This window comes from Micropterus salmoides, unplaced genomic scaffold, assembly GCF_014851395.1.
Source record: "Micropterus salmoides isolate LMB-PRFRI ecotype aquatic unplaced genomic scaffold, ASM1485139v1 Ms_hic_scaffold_12, whole genome shotgun sequence".
NCBI classification, from domain to species: domain Eukaryota; kingdom Metazoa; phylum Chordata; class Actinopteri; order Centrarchiformes; family Centrarchidae; genus Micropterus; species Micropterus salmoides.
Window position 1 is genome coordinate 3284155 of NW_024040263.1, and position 22561 is coordinate 3306715.

The 22561-nt window shown below is 41.2% G+C and overlaps 1 protein-coding gene across 1 annotated transcript in view; it reads left to right on the forward strand.

The window, feature by feature from the left end:
* The window catches only part of LOC119898689 (protein ELFN1-like), a 44369-nt gene extending 22459 nt beyond the window's left edge, over positions 1-21910 (forward strand). The window contains exons 2-5 of the mRNA XM_038712882.1: positions 11308-12086; positions 12175-12328; positions 13290-13456; positions 14544-21910. Coding sequence (XP_038568810.1) covers positions 11797-12086; positions 12175-12328; positions 13290-13456; positions 14544-16668 — 2736 coding nt within the window. The 5' untranslated portion in view covers positions 11308-11796 and the 3' untranslated portion in view covers positions 16669-21910. The remainder of the gene's footprint in view (positions 1-11307; positions 12087-12174; positions 12329-13289; positions 13457-14543) is intronic.
* The last annotated feature ends 651 nt before the right edge of the window (positions 21911-22561 follow it).

Below are 22561 nucleotides of genomic sequence, written 5' to 3' on the forward strand. Positions count from 1 at the left end.
TACAAACGCCACAACACGAATACAAAAGCCACAACACAAATACAAAAAACACAACGGAAATACAAACGCCACAACACGAATACAAACGCCACAACACGATTACAAAAGCCACAACACAAATACAAACGCCGCAACACGATTACAAAAGCCACAACACAAATACAAACGCCACAACACGAATACAAAAGCCACAACACAAATACAAAAAACACAACGGAAATACAAACGCCACAACACGAATACAAACGCCGCAACACGATTACAAAAGCCACAACACAAATACAAACGCCGCAACACGATTACAAAAGCCACAACACAAATACAAACGCCACAACACGAATACAAACGCCACAACACGAATACAAAAGCCACAACACAAATACAAAAAACACAACGGAAATACAAACGCCACAACACGAATACAAACGCCACAACACGAATACAAAAGCCACAACACAAATACAAAAAACACAACGGAAATACAAACGCCACAACACGAATACAAACGCCGCAACACGATTACAAAAGCCACAACACAAATACAAAAGCCACAACACAAATACAAACGCCACAACACGAATACAAAAGCCACAACACAAATACAAACGCCACAACACGAATACAAAAGCCACAACACAATACAAACGCCACAACACAAATACAAAAAACACAACGGAAATACAAACGCCACAACACGAATACAAAAGCCACAACACAAATACAAAAAACACAACGGAAATACAAACGCCACAACACGAATACAAAAGCCACAACACAATACAAAAACACAACGAAATACAAACGCCACAACACAAATACAAACGCCACAACACGAATACAAAAGCCACAACACAACACTTTTGTATTTGTGTTGTGGCTTTTGTTATCGTGTTGTGGCGTTTGTAATCGTGTTGTGGCGTTTGTATTTGTGTTGTGGCTTTTGTAATCGTGTTGTGGCGTTTGTATTTGTGTTGTGGCTTTTGTAATCGTGTTGTGGCGTTTGTTTTTGTGTTGTGGCTTTTGTAATCGTGTTGTGGCTTTTGTATTTGGCCTGAGACCTACGGGCCACCGTAGTTACTGCTGCTGCAAAGCTAACATAGCTAACCAGTTGGGATCAGCCATCACAAACTTGACAAGAAACAGACAAGACAGTACTGACCTATCGTTTGTATGAAACAGCAAAGCTAACATTACTCACCTGTCGAGCAGAAACAGTTCAACCTCTGCGTCAGTTTTCATTCCTTTCATATCTCTGAGGTTTCTCCACCATTAAACACCTCACCACACATGAAACAGAGAGCTAGCGAACCGTGAGGAAATCGCTGAATTTAACAAAATGTGTACTGGATAAGAATAAATTAGAATCCCTTTAACTGATTTAAAATATATATATAATTCTGACAAATTATATCTAGTATAGTTGTGGTTCATAGTTCATTCTTGACCTTGGAAATTGCAGTTGACAAAAGAATCTCATTTCAAGGTTCATTTACTTGCTGTTGTGGTGCTTTTAGGACTACTGAGCCAATACCATCTCCCAATAAAGATCATGTGATATGACTGAAAGCTACAGATCAGCTATTGAGGTGAGAGTGTTTTGTGAACTGTCTATAATCATTCTAGCACACAGAAGACTCCGTACCTACCAGTTTATTTTTGTTGTAATTTAACCATTAAAAGCACAACAAGGATAAATATTTCCACTCTGGTCCTTGCGCTCAATTTTTCATGTAGCTCTGACTCTTACCACCTCTGCTTTCCATCTTTTCTCTGCCCTCGTTCTCTACGTTTTCCTTTCTCCTCTCTGAATACTAAACGCATTATGTAACCATACATTGCTTCGCCACAGAAGATCATCCATGGCAACTCGCATGTTCACTTCTCTCTGCAGGGGAGTGACAAGTGGAGCACCGCAGGGCCGATGGAAGACATTTATATCAGTAGTGCCTATTATTCTGGCATAACCCCCCACACTGCAAAGACAGAGACAGAGATAGACAGACAGACAGCGAGAGACTCAGAGTCACAGAGAGAAGACAGAGACAGATGAGACAAAGATGTTATACCGTGATTGGGAAAATAAAAAGAGCTTATATCAATAGCATTGTTACTTTTTCAATTTTGTCCTAGTTGCTACAATACAGCAGAGAATGTCTCTCTCTCTCTATCAACACCAGGGGCTGGGTAGCATGCAGTGGAATATTTCTATAATAGAAATGTCCGTCACGCTCCGTGTTTCCATATCTCTTATAGAAATGTCCATCACGCCAAGTCTGGACGTCAGCTCAACCCCTAAGCTCCCCCACTCCTTGCTCCACCACCACCCCTCAACCCCCCCTCCTTTAAAACACCCGAGGCGGAGTGGAGGGCCAGAAAAAGCGCAGGCTTTAGCTCCCCATCAGGGATGTGTGATTTTGTGTGATGTTGAAGCCTTATTTCCGTAAAAGTCAATCACTCTGATAGAAGGGGGGGTGGGGGTGGGCGGATTGTAAAATGAACGAGTGAAGATGGGTGAGACTGGGAGTCAAAACAAATTACAGTCTCATGAATGTCTTTGAATCGTGCAGACGAGAGACAGACGCACACTCGCTCCGTGTCTCCTGTCGTGAGAGGTGTAGTTGTACTTGCCTTGGAGCAAGCTCCTTTTTGTTCGGACTCTCTTTCCCTTCTTAACCTCCACTCCCCTCTTTCTTTCTTTCCTTCCTCCTCACTTATTCTTGCTCTGTAATCTGATCTAATCCAGATGACTCACTTTCATCGATTGCACAAATCTCATGTGCCATTTGTGTGTATGTGTGTGAGTGTATATACACCAGGGGGCGAGTACTTTTGTACTGCCCAGAACAGACTGTATAATACGGTTTGATGTGAAGTCCCAAGACATTGAGAAAAGATTAATTCTTCACAAGCTTGTCCACAGTTTGACATCTCCGTGTCCTGGGGAATCAATATGCTTCATAGTAAAAACGCAGGCAAAGGGAATTCTTTTTTTTTCTTTCTTAAATCTATTTTTAACCAGGTTACACCTTCTGAGATTCAAAATCTGCAAGGGAGACCTAACCAACAAAGTGTAAGCATAATGTAGATGGAACTTTAGATAAATACTACAGAGAGCAGAAGGTTCTGGGGACAGACCGACAGACGGAGAGACCGAGCCAGTATCTAAAAAAAGAAAAAGAGAAACCCAACAACTTATTCAGAGTAATGACAACTCCCATGGATTCATCTCGCACAGCTCCAGTGATGGCTTTGAACTCCGGCAGAGAAATGAGTTTCTGAATTTTCAAGCCTTTAAGCAGACAAATTTACACGATGAACTCAAAGCATCATAAAGACTGTCTTGCACATCTCTGTCAGGGCTTGAGGCAACAAAGGGAAAAACTGTACACTACTAACATCCATATTTCTGTGTTACATAAATACCTAAATTATTTGGGAGTCATCCTAAAATAGCCATGTAAATTTTTGGATACATACAGCATTAAGAGAAGCTGCATCTGACAGAGTTTGCAGAGCAGCCAGAGTGTTTGAAAGTAAAATCATGAACTTTGGCGCTAGATGTAAGAAAAACATTAAAGTTTAACAGGAATTTGAATTTCAGGACACTTTTGTGTAAGGAAATGTAAAAGAAAATGATACAGCAGCTATTGTGCATAATCTTTAATTTAATCTTTAATTTTTCAAAAGAGGATAAAACCATTTTTGGACATGGCGTTGTTCGACTGATGTTTGTTGATACACCCTATCAACTTGTGTGGTGCCTTACCTACTGGTGCACGTCATAGCGTACAAACACTAATACAAGACAATTATTCCCTTTTTTTAATAAGACCACTGATAATTGATCTGTCCCTTCATAACATTAAGTTTGTATTTACTCAGAAAGTGAAAGTTAGCAAGCTAACTGGCTTTTAGACTGATAACTGAATCACACTGGATGTTGCCTTTGGTTCACTTGCTGAGTCATCAGCAGCTCTCACACATTTGTTTTTCATTGTACAGAGGGCGTATAGCTAGCATTAGCTGTCTCTCTTCCATGTCAATTTGTGGTGATGGCAAATAACCAGACTGTGGTAACTAACAGCAATGAGTAAAACTGTAGCCTAAACTAACGTGCACAGTCCAGGAGGAGTCATGGAGTAATTTACGGAGTGCTCAAATCACAGATGGGACTGGAAAAAGCAATGGCTAAAAACATCGGCCCACCAACTGGTTAACTGCCTGTGTGGTTGTTGGAACTGTCGTGATACTGTAAACATTTTTTATTGCCTGCCTACACAGATAGTGGACCAATGACCAAGATATTCAGTCAGAACCAATATTTAAAATGATCCGCCGATGAAAAATGCAGAAAATTACCATGTCTTATGTTGGAGCATTTTTGATGAACAATCTTGGATAGTGCTACTTGCAATGACAAACACTCCATTTCCTGTGGATGCTTCACAATAAAAAACATGTTCAACGTGTTTCACCAGTTAAACACTTTTTAAGGGAGTGTAATACATCAGCAAATGTGTTGATGATGTGGTGAACTAAAACGATAAAATCATTCCCCAATCAGAAGGCCTGGATGAATGGAGAGGTGAGGGCTATATCCAGAGCCGAAAAAGCTGTTTTTCAGTTGGGTGATAAAGAAGCTTACAGCACCGCCAGAGCGAGACTGAAAGCTGGCATCATGGAGGCAAAGCGGAGCGACTGAACGACTACGGCCCTGTGGCACTCACCCCCCTTCCAATTAAGTGTTTTTAGAAACTGATTCTTCAGCACATAAAGAACAACATCCCAGCCAGCCTGGACCCTCACCAGTTTGCTTCCAGAACCAACAGATCCACAGCGGATGCCATCTCCACTGCCCTCCACTCAGCCCTCACACACCTTGATAAAATAACACCTACATCAGAATGCTGTTTGTGGATTTCAGCTCAGCATTCAACACAATTTCCCCCATGAAACTTATCAGCAAACTCAGCACTCTGGGTTTAAATACAACACTCTGCAACTGCATAGTGGATTTCCTAACAAACAGACCCCAGACAGTTCGGATTGGCGGACGCACCTCCTCCACTCTAGTACTGAACACTGGAGCCCCCCAGGGCTGTGTGCTCAGCTCCCTCCTGTTCACACTGTACACCCATGACTGCATCCCCCGACATGGAGAGAACTCTGTTGTGAAGTTTGCGGATGACGCCACCATCATCGGCCGGATTTCAAACAACGATGAGACTTCATTTCGGGAGGAAATTCATAATCTTGTAGAGTGGTGCTCAGAGAACAACTTACTGCTCAACGTCAGCAAAACCAAGGAGCTGATCGTTGATTTTAGGAAGAAGGAGATAAAGACACACTCCTGTCTACATCAGTGGTGCTGAGGTGGAGCAGGTGAACAGTTTAATGTTCCTGGGAATCACCATCACAGAGAACCTGACATGGTCGTCTCACATCTCCATGCTGGTGAAGCTCAGAAACGACTGAATTTCTTGAGGAAGCTTAAGAAGGCCAAATTCCCACGCCAAGTTCTTGTCAGCTTTTACAGAGGAGCAATAGAAAGCATCCTGACTGGAAACATCACAAACTGGCATGGGATGTGCACGGCCCAGAACCGGAGGGCTCTGCAGCGGGTGATTAAAACTGCTCAGAAGATCATTGGTACCCATCTCCCGAGCATCAGTGATATCGGTAAGGCGAGGTGCCTACTGTTACGACCCGTGTGGTCTGTGTGCTGTGGTTGTGTTGCTGTGGGTGTGTCTGTCTCTCGCCTGCAGGTGTGTACCTGTACCCTGAGTGTGACGCTGGGTGGACCTTGCAGATGTGGCTGATCAGCGGCCATTAGTGGGCTGTATAAGCAGAGCCAGTGGAGTGCTCTCGCTCTCACTCATTCACTCACTCACCCTTTCTTGGTTACTCGCATTAGTCTGTGTGGCTTACTTTGTGACTTACTGTTTGGTTTACTGTGTGGCTCAAAGGACGTGACCGGCTGGGTGCCGTTCGCAACTTCTCCTCGGGCCGTGAAGGTCGGTGACTTCGTGGAGGCGGTCTTCAGCTCGGCATTCCCGATCAGTGGAAGACAGTGTGGTGAGCGGCGGGTGACCTCCATGTGTGCTTCCCCAGCGCAGTGGAAGCCATGGAGACTTTGTGGCCTATTGTGTTGCATCCTATGTTATTTATTTACTTTATATAATTCGCATCATCTCTTGTGTGGGCAGAGATTGTTTTTCACCTTTTTGTTAATTTGATTAAGAATAAATACATTAACTTCACGCATGTTTTGAGTCCTCCTTGGTTTTTCCACCCAGTTATTTATCTTTTTGTTCGTCCCACACCCCTAGACAAGCCGGGAACGTAACACCTACGCAGAGCCCAAATGATACTAAAGGACAGTACCCACCCAGCCACAGCCTGTTCACCCTGCTGCCTTCTGGGAAGAAATATAGAAGTTTCTACTGCCTCACCACCAGACTGCAGAGCAAGCTCTCAGACTCTTAAACTCTAATTCATCCTCAGCACTGCTCCATTGATAGTTTATTTCTGTTTACCATTTTTTATAATTGATTCCGTATTAATGTATATTGTCTGCTATGTAGCAGAAGGGGCTTACAAAACACAACTTCACTCTATAACTTGCAGTAGGAAATGTTTGCATTAGCTGTAACTTAATACAAATACTGTGTAAAGTTTAGGTAGCAATGTGAATTCAGACTGAATTCATTTTTTTAGTATAAAAAAATAGGGTTTGATTTTATGAAGATTATAATACATTAATAATATATTATAATAATAATTATTATTATTATACATATAAAGGATTATAACTTGAAACTACAGATAACAACACTGCATTCTGATGCCACATTGCAACAAAAGCAATAACATCTTCCTCCTTTCTTACTGGAGGGTACACATGGTTGCCGCTTGGTCTTAACAGACACACATGCAGTGCTGTATATGGGCATCATGAATAATTTGTCTTCCTGCTTATCCTTCATTTCTTTATCAATTTTTCTGTAGATGCTCCTCACAGCTGTGTTTGGTGCTGCTGTTTTTCACACTGGATTGTAATTGTAATGGGAGTACTGGAATTACAAGAAATCATATATATATATATATATATATATGAGTGTGTGATGCCCTACTACACACTGAGATGGTGAACTGCATGTTTGGTTCTTTGTCCATTCACGCATGCCTGTTATTAATGTGCTCATATTTCTGTCTCATTCACAACTCAGGAGTATAGCCCATCTGCTAAGTGTTGTTCATCAGTCACATTGAGGAAATTAAGGATGGTGGGTTGTTGGAGTGGGATTTGTGTGTGTGTGTGTCTGTGTGTGTAGTTGGTATTTATCACAGCATGGGGACTAAAGCCTATTTCAATGATTATGGATAATTCTGTGGGCAGCACGTTACACATTTTGAGAAATATGATTGATGACACTCATGTTTTTGTATTTAAAACATGAAGCTATAGTAAAGAGACAGTTCTGTTCAAAAACTTAAGTGCAAACCACAAGTTGAGCTGATGGTTTATTTCTCCAACATCCCCAGATATGACAGCAGTATATGGGGCCAGTTTATAAGAAAACATTTTAAATTAAACCACAGCATCAGTTAGACCAAGAGAGTGCATGCCTTAACCAATGCTGCACAATCCTCAATTTTTTGTATTTTAATAAAAGAACATCTTACTAGACAAATCAGCATCTGGATCTGCATGAAAATACACACCAGATGTCACTGAAATCTGTTAAGTACCAAACAAACAGGACTGAAACATAGCTTTCTTGGCAAAAGTAGAAAGAAAAGCTTTAAACTTTTTCAACAGGATACATCTTTATTGTATTTTTTTAAGTTTGACTTTGGAACATTTTGATATATTACATAGAGAGGTCTGAGAGGATACACAAGCATCGGAAATAAAATAAAGATGTTGTTTTCTGTTGTGGAAGCTTAAATTTGTGTTCATTCATGTAAAATATTATTTTTAAAGGGTTATATATACAGTTGCTCCAGAGGCGTACAACCTCTGACATACAGTATAGCAATTGTAAGTCACTTTGGATAAAAGCATCAGCTAAATTACTAAATGTAATGTTAATGTATGAATGGGTCTTCCTCTTTGGTGTTGTCCTGTGCTGTTATGTTGCATTATTGTATATTGTGTGGGTCACGTAAATCACAGCGACTGAGACAGTGGAGAATCTGTGTACTTGAGTATCAATAAAACAACAATAAGTCTAAATTGAACATTACAAAGTAAACAGCGGTAGATCCATGCTAACAAAGCTGGCTGCTCCTGCCTTGCATCACTATAGGCTAGTATAAACAAATAGCTACACATTTGCTTTCTACCATTACACAATTTCTTGCAGGCTAAAATCAACACTTTGACATACTACCGCTGTTACACCAGATAGTAATCTGATCATGTAAGATGATGAAGTAATGTGGAAAGCCACACAACTGTAGTATTTTGCACTGAATAACGTTAGCACTTGCTCAGTGTTAGCCAGTAAGCTAATGTTATCTAACTTGAGCCACCTAAAGCCCAAAATCAGAATATATTTCACATGTTTTGCAGTAATGTTAGTTTACCTGTCCAATAGGATGAAAGCCAACTCTGTGTCAGTTTTGTCTGTTCCAAAACAAGGCAGAGGTCTCTCCGTGACTCAGCCTTTTCTGATGTTGACAGTGTTTTCACCCAAAGTTGATCTGATTCTTGTTTGGCCTGAGTGGATTGTTTTTATGTGTGGTTACAACTCCTTCACACACAGGCAAGAAAAAATAATTTATTTCATCTAAAAAAACTACGTATAGCCCCTTTAACTTGCCTCTTTTGGCTTCATTTTTCTCTTGTTCACTGAGATTATGATCAATTAGTGTATGAAAATCATCATCATTCAGTCATGTCGGTTTTAAGACATCTAGATTAATTTAGTAAAAGTACACTGGATTTTTTCTTTTTTTGTCTTGTTAAAAGCAAGATTTGTGTGTGACTGTGTGTGTGTGTTTGTAAAATACGGATGTTATGCAGAAAAACACTCATGTAGAGAGGCTCGGTACCCTGCTGTTTAGCAGAGTGTGTGAGAAAGGTGACGCACTGCCGTCTGTTTGTGTGTATCAGAGTAGTGTGACCAAGCCCAGTTCTTAGCACTCTCCAGGTTTTTTTACAATACATTATTTTTTCTACATAATATATCCTGAAACAACCGCGGTCACGACACAATACACGTCATATTTCAGGTAAATCAAGGTTAGCAAGGAGTCCACCTCAGTCTTCCTCCATATGACGGTTTGTACCCTATAAATCTTTGAGTGTGACATGAGTGGAAAGTGAGCCGGTCATGATTCTGAGTGCTGGTATATTCCACGCGGTTGCTCTCAGCAGCAGTGTGCGTAAGCGCAGAGAGCACGATCGGGGAAGGCGATGAATGATGCAAAATGGAAAAGAGACCGACATACTCTTTACTCGTTCATTCTGCGAATATCACATTAGCTACTACAAGTGTCTTTACTACAAAAGGAGGTCAAGTGCAAGCCAGCAACTACTACTGTATCTCTTTCTGCTCCCTGCTGCCCTGCACTCCTGTTCTGTCTTCTGGCCCTTCAGCCGACATCACTTACCTCAGTGTAAAAAGAGGTCAGGCAGAAATCAGCCATCTCTGCTTGTTAACTAAACTGTTTGGTCTCTCCGCCTGCTCTGTATACAGGCTAAACTTCCATGTTCTCCATTCTAAACTGTTTGTTTACTCAAGCTTAACCCTTGGTCAGCAAAATGGACATTTCCTGTGCATATGTGTGTTTGTTTGTGTGTGTGGCTGGCAGCAGTTCCCACCCTTTCTCTGGTGGCCTCATGCTATGTGGGAGGAAGTCTCACCATCAATTATAGATTGTGCTGACTGGGTGAAAAAGCCCTTGTCCACACCTGCAAGCGTTCACATACACCACCGTACATTTGTGATGTTTATAGTGAGCCTTGATGAAACAAAGTATAATCGTTATACATGCAAAACATCACCGTGTTAACGTTGTCATTGTGAGTATAACCTCACAGAGCATGGTAGCATGGCTGTTGATTTTTTTTTCTTGTTTAGACAGCAGAGATTAACAAATCATCATGGGAGCTGTAGTTTTTTAAATTATGGTTCAGTTCAACAATTTGCAAGGCATTCGTTGTTAAACTTCCTTAAAACCATGAATGGTTTACATTCTTTGGGCTGTAGTAGATTCTTCCTATAATATGCAGTGCAAAAGATCAAATAGACCCTGATTGAGAGATAACACTGAGTCACAGAAGCTAGCTGAACAGTGTCTTAGCAAAGATGTGACGTCAAGACTTTTGCTCTCAGAGACACAAAAAAGTTAAGAGTAGCTTTGTCCTATTCACAAAACCATGGCTCTTTATTAACCTCCTCATCAGATTAGAGGTAACACATCAGCACCTCTCTGCCTTGCTATTCATCTGTAATCAATAGGGTGGGGAAAGCAGCCAAAAGATGCTTGTGAGGAAGGCCAGACCTTTTGCTCCTTCCCACTCCGCTCCGTCACCTCCATGATGTCACATCCTGTTTGTTGCTCTTTCAGCTGAGAAAAAGGCTCTCAAAGAGAAGAGGGAGCCACTATTCTAGCAAATTCCCCAGACAGACAGACACAGAGGCACTCTACATTTCTCTCTTCCCAGCCTCCCCTTTTTCTCACAGAATCACGGCTTCTTTCCTTAGCGCCGTATCCCTCCCTCTTCATCACTGTTTGCTCCATCTCACCATCTCTCTCCCTCAAACATCACCACTCTCTTGCACCCACTTTGTCCTCCTCCTCGTCACTCCACAGCTCTTTGCGAGCCTCTTTCTTTTCCCCACCTCCCCCTGTCTATCCTGTTCCATCAGACATCAGCTGTTTTTCCCAAGAAGTGTTTTATTTAGAGACGATTAATTAATTAGATATAGTATCACAGTAAAGCCCATTCTTAGCCCAGACCTATCAAGGCCCAGAGGCTCAAAGAGTGTGTACATACAGCAGCGGCCAACTGTGTGTATTTTTAAGATTTGCAGGTGCTTGTTGTGTATCTGAAATTACAAGAAATCATATGAGTATATAAAATGTGTGTGTACATAGTAAATTTGTCTGTGTGTGTGTGTGTGTGTGTATGTGTGTGCCAGACTGTTATATTAGAAAAAATAAATGGCTCTATCTCATCAAGCTGCTAACAGGGCTGTGTTTGCTGGTATCTCACAAAATAAACCTCTGTGTTTCATTAGGGATTCTTTTCTAACAACCTCTTAGCATCTCTCTCTCTCCCTTTCCCTCCAGGGACGAGTTCTCACATCGAGTACAGAGCAGTGAGAAATGAGGAAGAAAGAAAAGAGGTGCTTGTCCAATCAGAGATGCAGATGGCCACAGAAGACATGAGTACCAGCCAATCTGGCACCAGGATGACTTCCACTTGCCAATTTATGCATAAAAAATCAAATGTGACCCCCTAATTAAACAATTGATACAGTTTACCTAGATACATACTGCCAATGAAGTGATACATCCCATCCCTGCACTCATTTCTACTTGATAAATCCCTCATTCCTAACACAAGTTTAACTCAACTCAGACTTCAATTTGCTGTACGATTACATAGACACTACAGAGAGACAGCAACATTTTACCATGCTGTGACCACAACTCAAGCAGAACAGACACAAATCTCACAAAAAAAAGAGCAGCAAGTCACCATATACTGAGATATTACTAAACAAACAAGCCGTCGCTCTCTTTCAAATGGCGCTAGCCTGCATGAATAAATGTTAGATGGCAAGCATCTCTGGTCGGCCTTCTCCAATGGATATTGTGATGACATCCCAAATGGCCCAGAAGACGGGACAGGGACGGCAGAGACATAATGTGACAGGAGGTTCTTCATCATTGGTCCTGTCCACAGCCAGCTCCTTCCTCTGTTGGCTTGCCCTGCTGTCAATAATGCGGTTGCCAATGGTAACAGCTGACTGTTGGCTTATCGAAGGGGAGAAAGGCTTTGTGTGGCTGGCTATCTGCAGTATGAACCAGCCGCCTTATGAGGCCATCCCATCCCATATCAACAGGTAAGGAAACTTACAATGAAAGTGAGTTATGTCGACATCATTTTGCCCCCTTGCCAAACATCTACAGCCTTCACACTTCTCTCAACAGCACTATTGTGGATCTGAGGCTGAATGAGAACAAGATACGATCGGTCCATTATTCTTCACTCAGTCGCTTTGGCAACCTCACCTATCTGAACCTAACCAAGAATGATATCAGCTATGTGGAAGATGGAGCATTCTCAGCACAATTCAACCTGCAGGTGAGCAATGACATAATGTACATTTATACACACGTGCATGTTCATGGATGCACTTGTTAATGCACACACACAATGGAGAAAAGTAACTAAGTACATTCACTAGGTACTGTATTTTGGTGAATTATGAGGTAATTTGGGTTTTTAAGCTCACAGTATGTCGTGTTGTTTCAGTCCTCTTATTTACTCCACTTCATTTACAGTTATAATGTTGGAAAATGTTACAGTATAGTAAATAAAATACGATCCATTCTTGTAGATTAAACTACCCTGCGGCATTTAAAGTAGTTCAAATTAACTCCAGCTTAACCAGCTGTAACATTAAAATGCAGTTTACACATTAATGCATCAGCAGGCTAATAATCCAATTATGTATAAATAATGCTGGGTATCAAACCTCACACACACTTACAGTACTGACCAAAATGTGTCTGTACACTAACAGAGTGTCAAAAAAGTAATTTGGTATCAAATTCCTGATATATTCTTCATATATCTCTTTCTGTATTATTACTAATTTAAGTACATTTTGCTAATAATAGTAAAGTAAAATTTGGAATGAAGGCTTCTAACCATATTTTTACACTGTAGTACTGATATATTTACTTGAGAACAGGTTCTAAATTCTTCCAGCATTACACACACAAATGGCCACACGAAACAGAAAGACGACGCTCACTCATTGAGGCAAAAGTGTTTTCACCAAACTGAGCTGAACGCAGCCATAATGAGCTGGCATGCTTACACATCTATCCCAGCAGCTGGAGCGGTGCCATGACGTAAAATTTGAACAAGATCTTAGTAAATTCAGCACAGCACAGAGGCTTAGATCACCATGTGAAACATGAATTGTACTGAACCGTCATCTGTTTGTTCTGTTTGTTCCCAGCTTGTAGTGAGTGATGCCTGGTGCTGGCCGGCTCTTCAGAGATTAGAATAATCCCACTTGTCTTTGTCTCCCCAGGTTCTCCAGATGGGTTTTAACAAGTTGAGGAACCTGACAGAGGGGATGCTGCGAGGCCTGGGCAAGCTGCAGTATCTCTATCTGCAAGCCAACCTCATCGAGACTGTTACACCCAACACCTTCTGGGAATGCCCCAACATAGAGAATATAGACCTCTCCATGAACAGGTATAAATCTGAGTCCATATATGTGTGTCTTATGAGAGACAGAAAAAATGCTGTTGTATGCTGAAATAATTAGTTGATTATTCAATTAGATGACTTAGAGAAAACACAGCAATATTGATAATCGGTTAATCTTTGAAATCACTTATCAAGAAAAAATATTAAACATTTACTGGTTAAATTTGCTGATTTGCTGATTTTGACTTTTTTTTTTGACAAAAAAATCAATGATCAATCAATTTATAGTCAGTGCAGCTCTAAACTGTAACTGTTTTGTTGTTTAATAGTGACATGATGTGAGAGGAATCCAACACAAAAACTGAAAAGGGCTCCTTGCAAACTGACTTTCTTTGTTGGCTGGTTGGTGTATGATGCTAACTGGGCAAAGAAGAAAATGATTTTATACATTTCTAGCACAGCTTGATAGGCGAATATGGTAAGTTTCTTAAACACGGCCAAAACATCAATGTTAAATGGCTTGGTATCATCACCTCAAGGGTGGCTTTTTAAAAAAGCACTGAAGAAGATGCAGAGATACTAATTTTCTCACTGACTGTATCATTAAATCATGGTGTAATGCTGCAACAAGGCATCTTTTCAATAAAAGTTGAAATTCCTACCTTTTCACTGTGGGAATAACTGTCTTGTTCTTGCTATAGATACTGTAACTAGTATTGATCTTTTGACTTTACTGTAAAAGCAACAGCTGAATGGAACAAGTTTAACTGATCTTTGGGGCTTGTTTAAGACCATAAACTGAAGCATAAGAAGACTGAGTAAGAGAGTTAGAAGTAAGTGAGCTCACCAGACCTGTGTATCCTGCTCCTCATCCCTGCTCGAGTTTAGCAGCTTATGCCGTCATTAGCTGGTAGTAGCATAATCCAAATCTTAAACAAATACAGATTTTTATTTTTCACATCTCATTTTTGCATCATGAGTCCTAGTGTTATAGATGTGCAATAGTAAATTAATGGAGTACTTTTTAAAATGACAGATGATGATGAAATTATGGTACCATGTTCAACTATGTCAGATTATCTGAATGTGAAAGTCCCCTTAAAATATATGATTTACCTTTGTCCCTTTTCAGGATCCAGGTGTTGGATGGCAGTTTGTTCTCTGGACTCTCTAAGCTGACCACCTGTGAACTTTACACCAACCCCTTCAACTGCTCTTGTGAGCTGTTGGGTTTCCTGCGCTGGCTCTCAGCCTTCCCCAACAGGACCAGTGAGAGAATGGTGTGCGACTCCCCTCAAGGATTCTTCGGCTACAACCTCCTGAGCCAGAACCCCCGCATGCCTACCCAACGCAACGCTCTGCACGTGCTCAGTCTTGTATGTACAGACGACGGCAGTAGTGTGACATCTTTCTATGTTATTGGTTCGGCTGATTCAACCACCCTGCCCCCAGATTTTGCCTCTCCCTGTGGATTGGACGATTGTGCTTCTGGGACCCCTCCTGATGAGGTAATCAGCTTAAGCCCCATTTTCTCTGACGCCAATCCGATCATGACGCTGAAACAGGTGCTACATTCAAGCGCTGTAATAACGGTTCAGATTCCTCATCCGTACAGGAAAATGTACATCCTTGTGCTTTATAACAACAGCTTCTTCACAGATATCCAGAATCTGAAAAATCAAAGAGAAGATATTGAGCTGAAGAACTTGAAACCTAACACTGACTACACGTACTGTGTGGCTTCTATACGAAACTCCTTGCGCTTCAACCACACCTGTTTGACCATATCCACCGGCCGCCGGGCCGGGCCTGAGACGATAGCCAATCAGTCGTCAGCCACCCACTACATTATGACTATTTTGGGCTGTTTGTTTGGCATGCTACTCTTTCTTGGCCTAATAGTCCACTGCCTGAGAAAGAAGAGGATCATGGAGGAGAAGGAAAGGAAGATGAGCAGGATCCAAAGGACTCTGATAGAGCTCAAGTATGGTGGAGAAGGGGATATAGAGGGCGGGAGTGGAGGATCTGTTTCCCAGAAGCTTGGCGCTGGTGACAGCCTGTCCAGAATGCCCTACCTTCCTCAGGGTGGTGAGATAGATCCATACAAGCTGCAGGAGGTTATAGAAACACCTGCGCACAAGCCTGCTAAACTTAACTACATGGAGGTGAGAGGATCTGGCATTGAAAGGGACAGGGAGAGGGAGAGGGAGAGGGAGAGGGAGAGGGAGCGAGAGCGAGAAAGAGAGATGTCGCCACAAGCAAATCCCCAGGGCTCAGTAGCAGAGATCTCAACCATTGCTAAAGAAGTTGATAAAGTTAATCAGATCATCAACAACTGTATAGATGCTCTCAAATCTGAGTCTACTTCCTTTCAACAGGGGATGAAATCCCCCTCTTCTGCCGGTGGAGGGGCTGTTTCGACTGCAGAGCCGCAGCTGGTGCTTCTCTCTGAGCAAGGAGAGAGAGGAGAAAGAGGAGGGGAGTTCCTCTCCCCAGTGTATAAGGGAGGAAGAGGAGGAAGAGAAGAGAGAGGGCGAAGCTATCATCATTCGCTGCAGCGACATCACAGCATGGAGGCTCCTCCAACCTCCAAAAGGCCCAGCACCTCCTCTTCTCCTGGCTCTGCCAGGAGCCCACGCTCATTCCGCTCGGAGGGAGGCTATCACACATCAGAGACCCGCTATATCGAGAGAACCTCACCAGGAGAGAGAGGAGAAAGGGCAGGCGGAGGAGTAGAGGCCATCCGTACAGTCACCCCAGCAGCAGCTATCTTACGAGCTGAAGCCCAGAGAATCCGTCAGTACAATGAACACCGCCACTCCTATCCCGGCTCACAGCAGCACCTCCAGGAGCTGCAGCACCACCCCCAGATGCTGCAGGAGCTCCACCACCACCCAGGGGGCCGTAAGCCCTCCATGTTAGACCCCCTCACCCTCAGCAGGCAGGCCAAGCAACGGGAGCTGGCCTACTCCCAGCTATCGCCACACTATCCGCTCTCGCCCCAGTACCACAACCTCAGCTACTGCTCCAGCCCAGATGAAGACGAGGAAGAGGAAGGGCTTCTCTGCACCCCGACCTTGGGGCTGTGGGAGAGGTTCAAACTGCACCGTAAGAGGCACCGGCAGGCGTCCATGGAGGATGAAGGATACGTGGCAGCCGGACATGCGCTGAGGCGAAAAGTTCAGTTTGCCAAGGATGAGGATCTTCATGACATACTGGACTACTGGAAGGGTGTGTCCGCTCAGCAGAAGACCTGATCCCACATCTGGAGACCCCAAACACTTTGAAGATGGAAATTAACAACATTGCACCCATAACATATTGATACAGATACACAGACCGATACAAAAATGACCTGTAAATACACACAAACACACACAACTTACAGGATCTACAGAATCAAACTGCACACATACATCTATATACACATACATCTATAGACACACACGTTGGCTAACACTTAACACAAACCAAGCCTTTGCTTCTGAGAACATGAAGGAGGACCAAACTAATATATTATATTGAACAAAAATCTTATAACTTAAAACTTATAGAGAGACTGAGTTACTTTTTGTAATGTAAGGAAAATTATAGCTCAGACTTATGTAGCTATTTGTACTGTTTTGAATGAAGGGGGAAAAAATCAATATTAAGAACAGAAAACTTAAATGCTGCCGGGCAACCCATCCTGAACAGCCTGGCTACGCTTTTGATCTGCCTTGAGACTGACATTCATCAAACCTGACCACAGCAGATTAACCTCACCAATTCTCATTACAAAGGTGAATTGATATAGAGTTTGCTTTGGGGTGGTTGTTTTTGTATCGCGCCCAGTAAAGAATTACATTTTGAAAGAAAGATTTGCTGTGATTTGGGACATTGAAAACATCAAAATGACAAATGGATGGGTCGCCAGGCAACAGTAATATTTAACTGTGCTGAGAATGAGTAGGTAGCTCTCACCAGAGAGTCAGTATAATGTGCCAAATCAACCAAGGGGATAGTAGAGCCCTACTGTGTACCAACTTCTCCTTGCCACTGTTTTTATATACAGAATTTAAAAAAACCTAGAATGATATGTTATTACTATTAATTATTATTATTATTACATTACTGGTCTTCTTATTATTCCTATGCTCCTCATCATTAATACTCTATTATTTGAATATGGCATGGCTCTGTCGTGTGACTGTGTTTTGACTGTTTTGAAACTCTCAGCTGAGAAGTGCACACCAACAGAGACAAACATGATGGACGAGACATTTGAGTTCTTCTTTTCTACTAGGAGGAATGTGCTCTCTGCGGAGCCAAAAACAAGCCCATCTTTTCTCTTGGTGAACCCCTGCTACACCTGCTCCTCATCCTCCTAAAGAGGGAACGCTGTACAGATGAGAGAGAGAAGTTCTATATTTGCAACAGAGGTGACTGTTTTGTTTGTACAACATGGTTATGAAATCTTTCAGACTTTTCAGAAACCACAATCCCAAGTTAGTTACCTACCTGCTCACTTACAATGGTACGTTTTTGATTTTGAAATGGAACTAAAAATTCTAATCTTCAAATGAATGTCTTCAATTCCCACAGGGGAAACATATCTGCACTGTTCAAAATCAAAAAACGACTTTTAGGAAAAGACCTAAAGCTCTCAGCTTCCTTCCCGATACACTGTAGATCCACTGTGTTTTATCAACAATTGTTTTTCCCCCCACATCTCCCAGGTTTTTACTTTTTATGTTTTGGATTCCTCTGGTTCCACTGTGGTGCCATTGTGCCAACTTGATAAATCACAAAGAAGTGTTTGAAATGCTTTTAAATACTACTATTTACAGACCTCTTCTTCTCCTTCACCTTCTTCAGCATACACCAGTTTGCCAAACAGAACATCAATTTGCACAAAAAGATCCACCACCATTGGCTCACTGCTCCCTTTCTATCCTCCAATCATTTCTAAGACCAAAGTACTGTGGTAGTAAATTGACCTTTATAGCCCCTTACCCGGCCCCAACTACTTACCCACCATCACCCTTACGACCAATTTATACTTCTGTGTCAAGTCTATGCCATAGCCGACGGTGTAGGCAACGTGCCATCGTGAGCACTATACATTTATACTACGCATTGGTGTCTGTGTTGCTCTGCACTTACACCGCCAAAACTGAGTGGATCATGCTGATTGATGTTGAACAGCAGTTACTTCTAGTGGAATTACAGAAACACAGAAATGAGAGAAGGCATCGGTAGAGACGGTATGTACGACCTTTGAACCAGTTGAGGCAGAAGAGGGACAAGCTAGAAATGTGTTGGAGGAAATGCAATGCTACCAAGCCAACCACTCGCAGTTGTTGAGGTCTGCGTCACTGTGAGGTGTAGTTACATTTTTGGTAAGTCTACAGCAAGTTTTACAGTGTAGGGTACATGGCTACGCATAGGCTACAGCGTAGATTTGATGCAGAAGTATAAATTGGCTTTTACAGTTACAACTCTAGCACATGCAAACATACACATTCAAGTGTACTCATGCACACACAACCACAACAACACACAGATGAATGTATTCTTTCAGAATTTAATACTGTTGCAGCTGTATTTTCTGTTTTCTGATGTACAAGCTGTATTCGAACAGTGTCCTCATCTATCTGAAAAAAAAATTTGGCTTTCTGAAAAAAAAAAAAAAAAAAAAATCTGGTAGATTCTCATGGACAACTTTCCTCACACCAGTTTGTATAACCATTTGAACGAAATGTTGTCCACCAGAAGCCCAAAATTACCACTTCAGACGTCCATTGAAGTACTAGCAATGGGATTTTTGCCTTATCAACGGTTTTTAGCTGAAAATGTTTGTGATATGAGAAGTGTCATAGTAAAATGTGATGGTATCACTAGCATGGTGAAAAGAGACTACATGTTTATCTGCAATATCTGCAGGATCTAAATACTAGAGGCTGACTAGAGGAGAAAATGTGATGTGATAACAAAAATACTGCTGTTTATTCTATACAGAACTGTGCTACAACAACTCATTTAAGAAGACCGTAAACCACGGATGGAGTCAAGAACATTTAAATTCAGTGGATTTTGAATTTAACAAGCTTGTAGTATTTACAGTATTGACGAGCAATTTGTAATTACAAATGCTTATACTGAGTGAATCACACTCACTTGGCTTTCTGAATTGAAACAGAATCGACTCCAACCTTGAAACAACACTGAGGACTACACAATAGAAACAACTGAGCTGGCAAACAATGAAAAGTTTATTGATGAATGGAAACACTGTAAAAAATCTTATTTCTCTGCTATAATGAGTTCAGAATGCTCAAGTCATTACGCCCAGTTAAAGCCATAATCGTGGGTTAGTGAAATCACCACAGCTGTTTGTAGCACTGCAAAAGCACATTCATTTGTGTGGTTAAAAAAAGAATTTTCTTTTCTCCTCTGGTACTGCAGCAGCTATAACATGGTTCCTCTGCTGCTGCAGCAAACAATCCGACTCTGATCCAAAAGAAAACTGATGAGCCGTGGTTGTTTCTGCATTACACATCCCAGATTGTGGCTTTAACTAAACAACAGCCTTAAAAAAATAGATTTTCTTTAATCTTTTTAACTTTAACATTGCTTTAAAAATCGAACAATTTCCTGGATTCTTAACTTATACTTTCTTGACTGCAATTTTATAATTGCTTGATAAGCCTCACTTGAGCATTCTTTGAGTAACAGTAATATCAATGTAGCGATGTATTAAACTACTGTTTTTCTTTCTCCGTTCTGTTTATGAACAATAATGGCCTGAATTTATCATGTGTCAGAGAGTTGCAGAGCTTGTCTAGAATCAGACAACAATGAGTTGATGGTCGAGGCGACCAGTCGACAGTGACCCTAATCAGCACTGCTATTCTTTGAACCGTGATGAAGACAAACTGTGTTTTTGAAACAACAATGCCTAGAAAGTAGAAATAAATAGAGGTCCTACTGACAACAGACAGAAACGAGAATGGAGCATGCTGCAAGGAGATCCTCAGAGGATGCTTGTGTTGAATTCTTCTAGTGAATGACTCAGGAGTGAGAAAGTGAGAGAGAGAACGCTGTGCCATAGGATCTCTCAGAGGCTTTCTTTTTTTATTTTCTTGTCAAAAAATTAAAATGAGCACAATAAAATAGCCTTTCTTTCACTGTCTCCTTTCCTGGAGAAACCATACATATGCCTGAAGTTTTAAACACACTCAGGACTTTCACATTTCAACAACATTTGATTGCTTGAGTAAATGCCTAATAGGTCAATTTACCCATATCACAATAAAACACATTTTACTTAATATCAGTGGTACCTAGCCATGAACAATTTGGGTGTTATTTGTTAATCTGTCTTTGAGATTTCTGCTTCCACCTTAATACAATCAAGGGGAACTAAATTTATTGGTAGAGCTCAGTGTTGAAAAATGTATATTTAAAACATTCAACAGAAACATGTTTCCATAGCACTGTCCCAGTTTCTTTGGACAATCCACAGAACAGTGGGTGTGTCTAATATTCTAATAAATAAATGATGTCTCTATTAAATCAAGAATAATAGAGATATCATTTCTGGAATGACAAGCTGCCTAACAATTAGACAATAAGCCTAAAAATGCAGGAGCTGTTTCTTTGTCATTGGCTTAGCTGTGATTTCAGATGGGTTTAAAGGTTTAAACCTGTGTCATCTGGGCTAAAGTCACACGATCAATTAAAGGTGCAGTAAGAGATTCTGGAGTCAATACCATGACAAACATCATGATATAGAGCGAACAACAACACAGCAAGTGTTGTAAAGTTAGCTAGGGTAGCTGGGTTAGCATACTGTTGTTACAGTTGCTGCTGCAAAGCTAACAGAAGCCCAGACCCAGAGCCAGCACAACAGCACCAAACAGTGATATTCACGACTCTCCTGCTACTATAGCTAACATTACAACAACAGCATGTCTTGGCAAACTAGAAAGTAAGCTTAAGCGAATCCGTGGGCAAGTAATTTAATGTTAAACATACAAATCACAGCTGGAATACTGTTGTGAGCTCAGTCCCAGCCACCTTGTTTGTTTCCCATTTACAGAGCCAAGGCTGTGTACACACAACAGATTTTTTTTCAGCACACAGGCAGCTAGCAGATCGAGATATTCACAGAATTTGACACAGAGATGTATTTTGTATTAGAATCGCTTACTCCACCTTTAAATCCCATTGCTGTGTCCTCAGAAGCTGGGTAAACTGCACCTGTGGTTTAGTCTGATTCTGGTTGCTGTGTCCTGTAGAAATCATCTAAACTCCTGAAGAGGTCACTGTATCTGAGGTTTAACTTAAACTTGCTGCAGACGTGGGTTAACTGAGGTATAAGGTTATAAAGTTAAGTATAAGGACATATTTATACAGCTCACATTATTAGTTTCTAAAATTTCAAACATTTTACCATGTATGTTCTTTTGAAGGCAACACTGTAACCAAGTGCCAATTGTGTAATTACAATTAAAGGTGTCATTTCTTCCTTAATTATTTTTTTTATGCCAGAAACAGTTACTGATTATTTGTCAAACATTACCAGTTGTTAATTAATGCACCCCCACAAGTCCAGTGCCTGCAGGTAGGAGTTTGCCAGTAATGTATAAGTCATAAAAATAAATAATCATATATCTATTGTTAATACCACTGCAGTTGGTGGAACAAAATTCATTATCAATGTTGCATCGAGTCAACAGATCACTGTGAAGAGTGAGAATCTCAATAATCATGCATACAACATCACTCGTATTGACCGTACAACAATATTGACACAACAGTGGAAACATTGCAGAACACAACGCAGATCACAATAACAGCAAATAAAATGAAATGCATTTTAGTCTAGAGTGAGAGCATGCTAACATTTGGTAATGAGCACTTAATTAAGTTTTAAAAAATCAAATTAAAGGGATCACCAAAGTCATCACGATTCATCCTCTAGGGACCATGAAGATTGGTGTAAAATTTAATGGCAACCCATCTAATAGCTGTTGAGATATTTCAATCTGGACCAAAGTGGTGGACCAACCAACTGATAGAGCCAACAGTTCAACAGCCATGTGTCTGTCTAGCTAGATCTTAAATTCTGGACAAATTTAACAGATCTGTATGAATAGATACTAC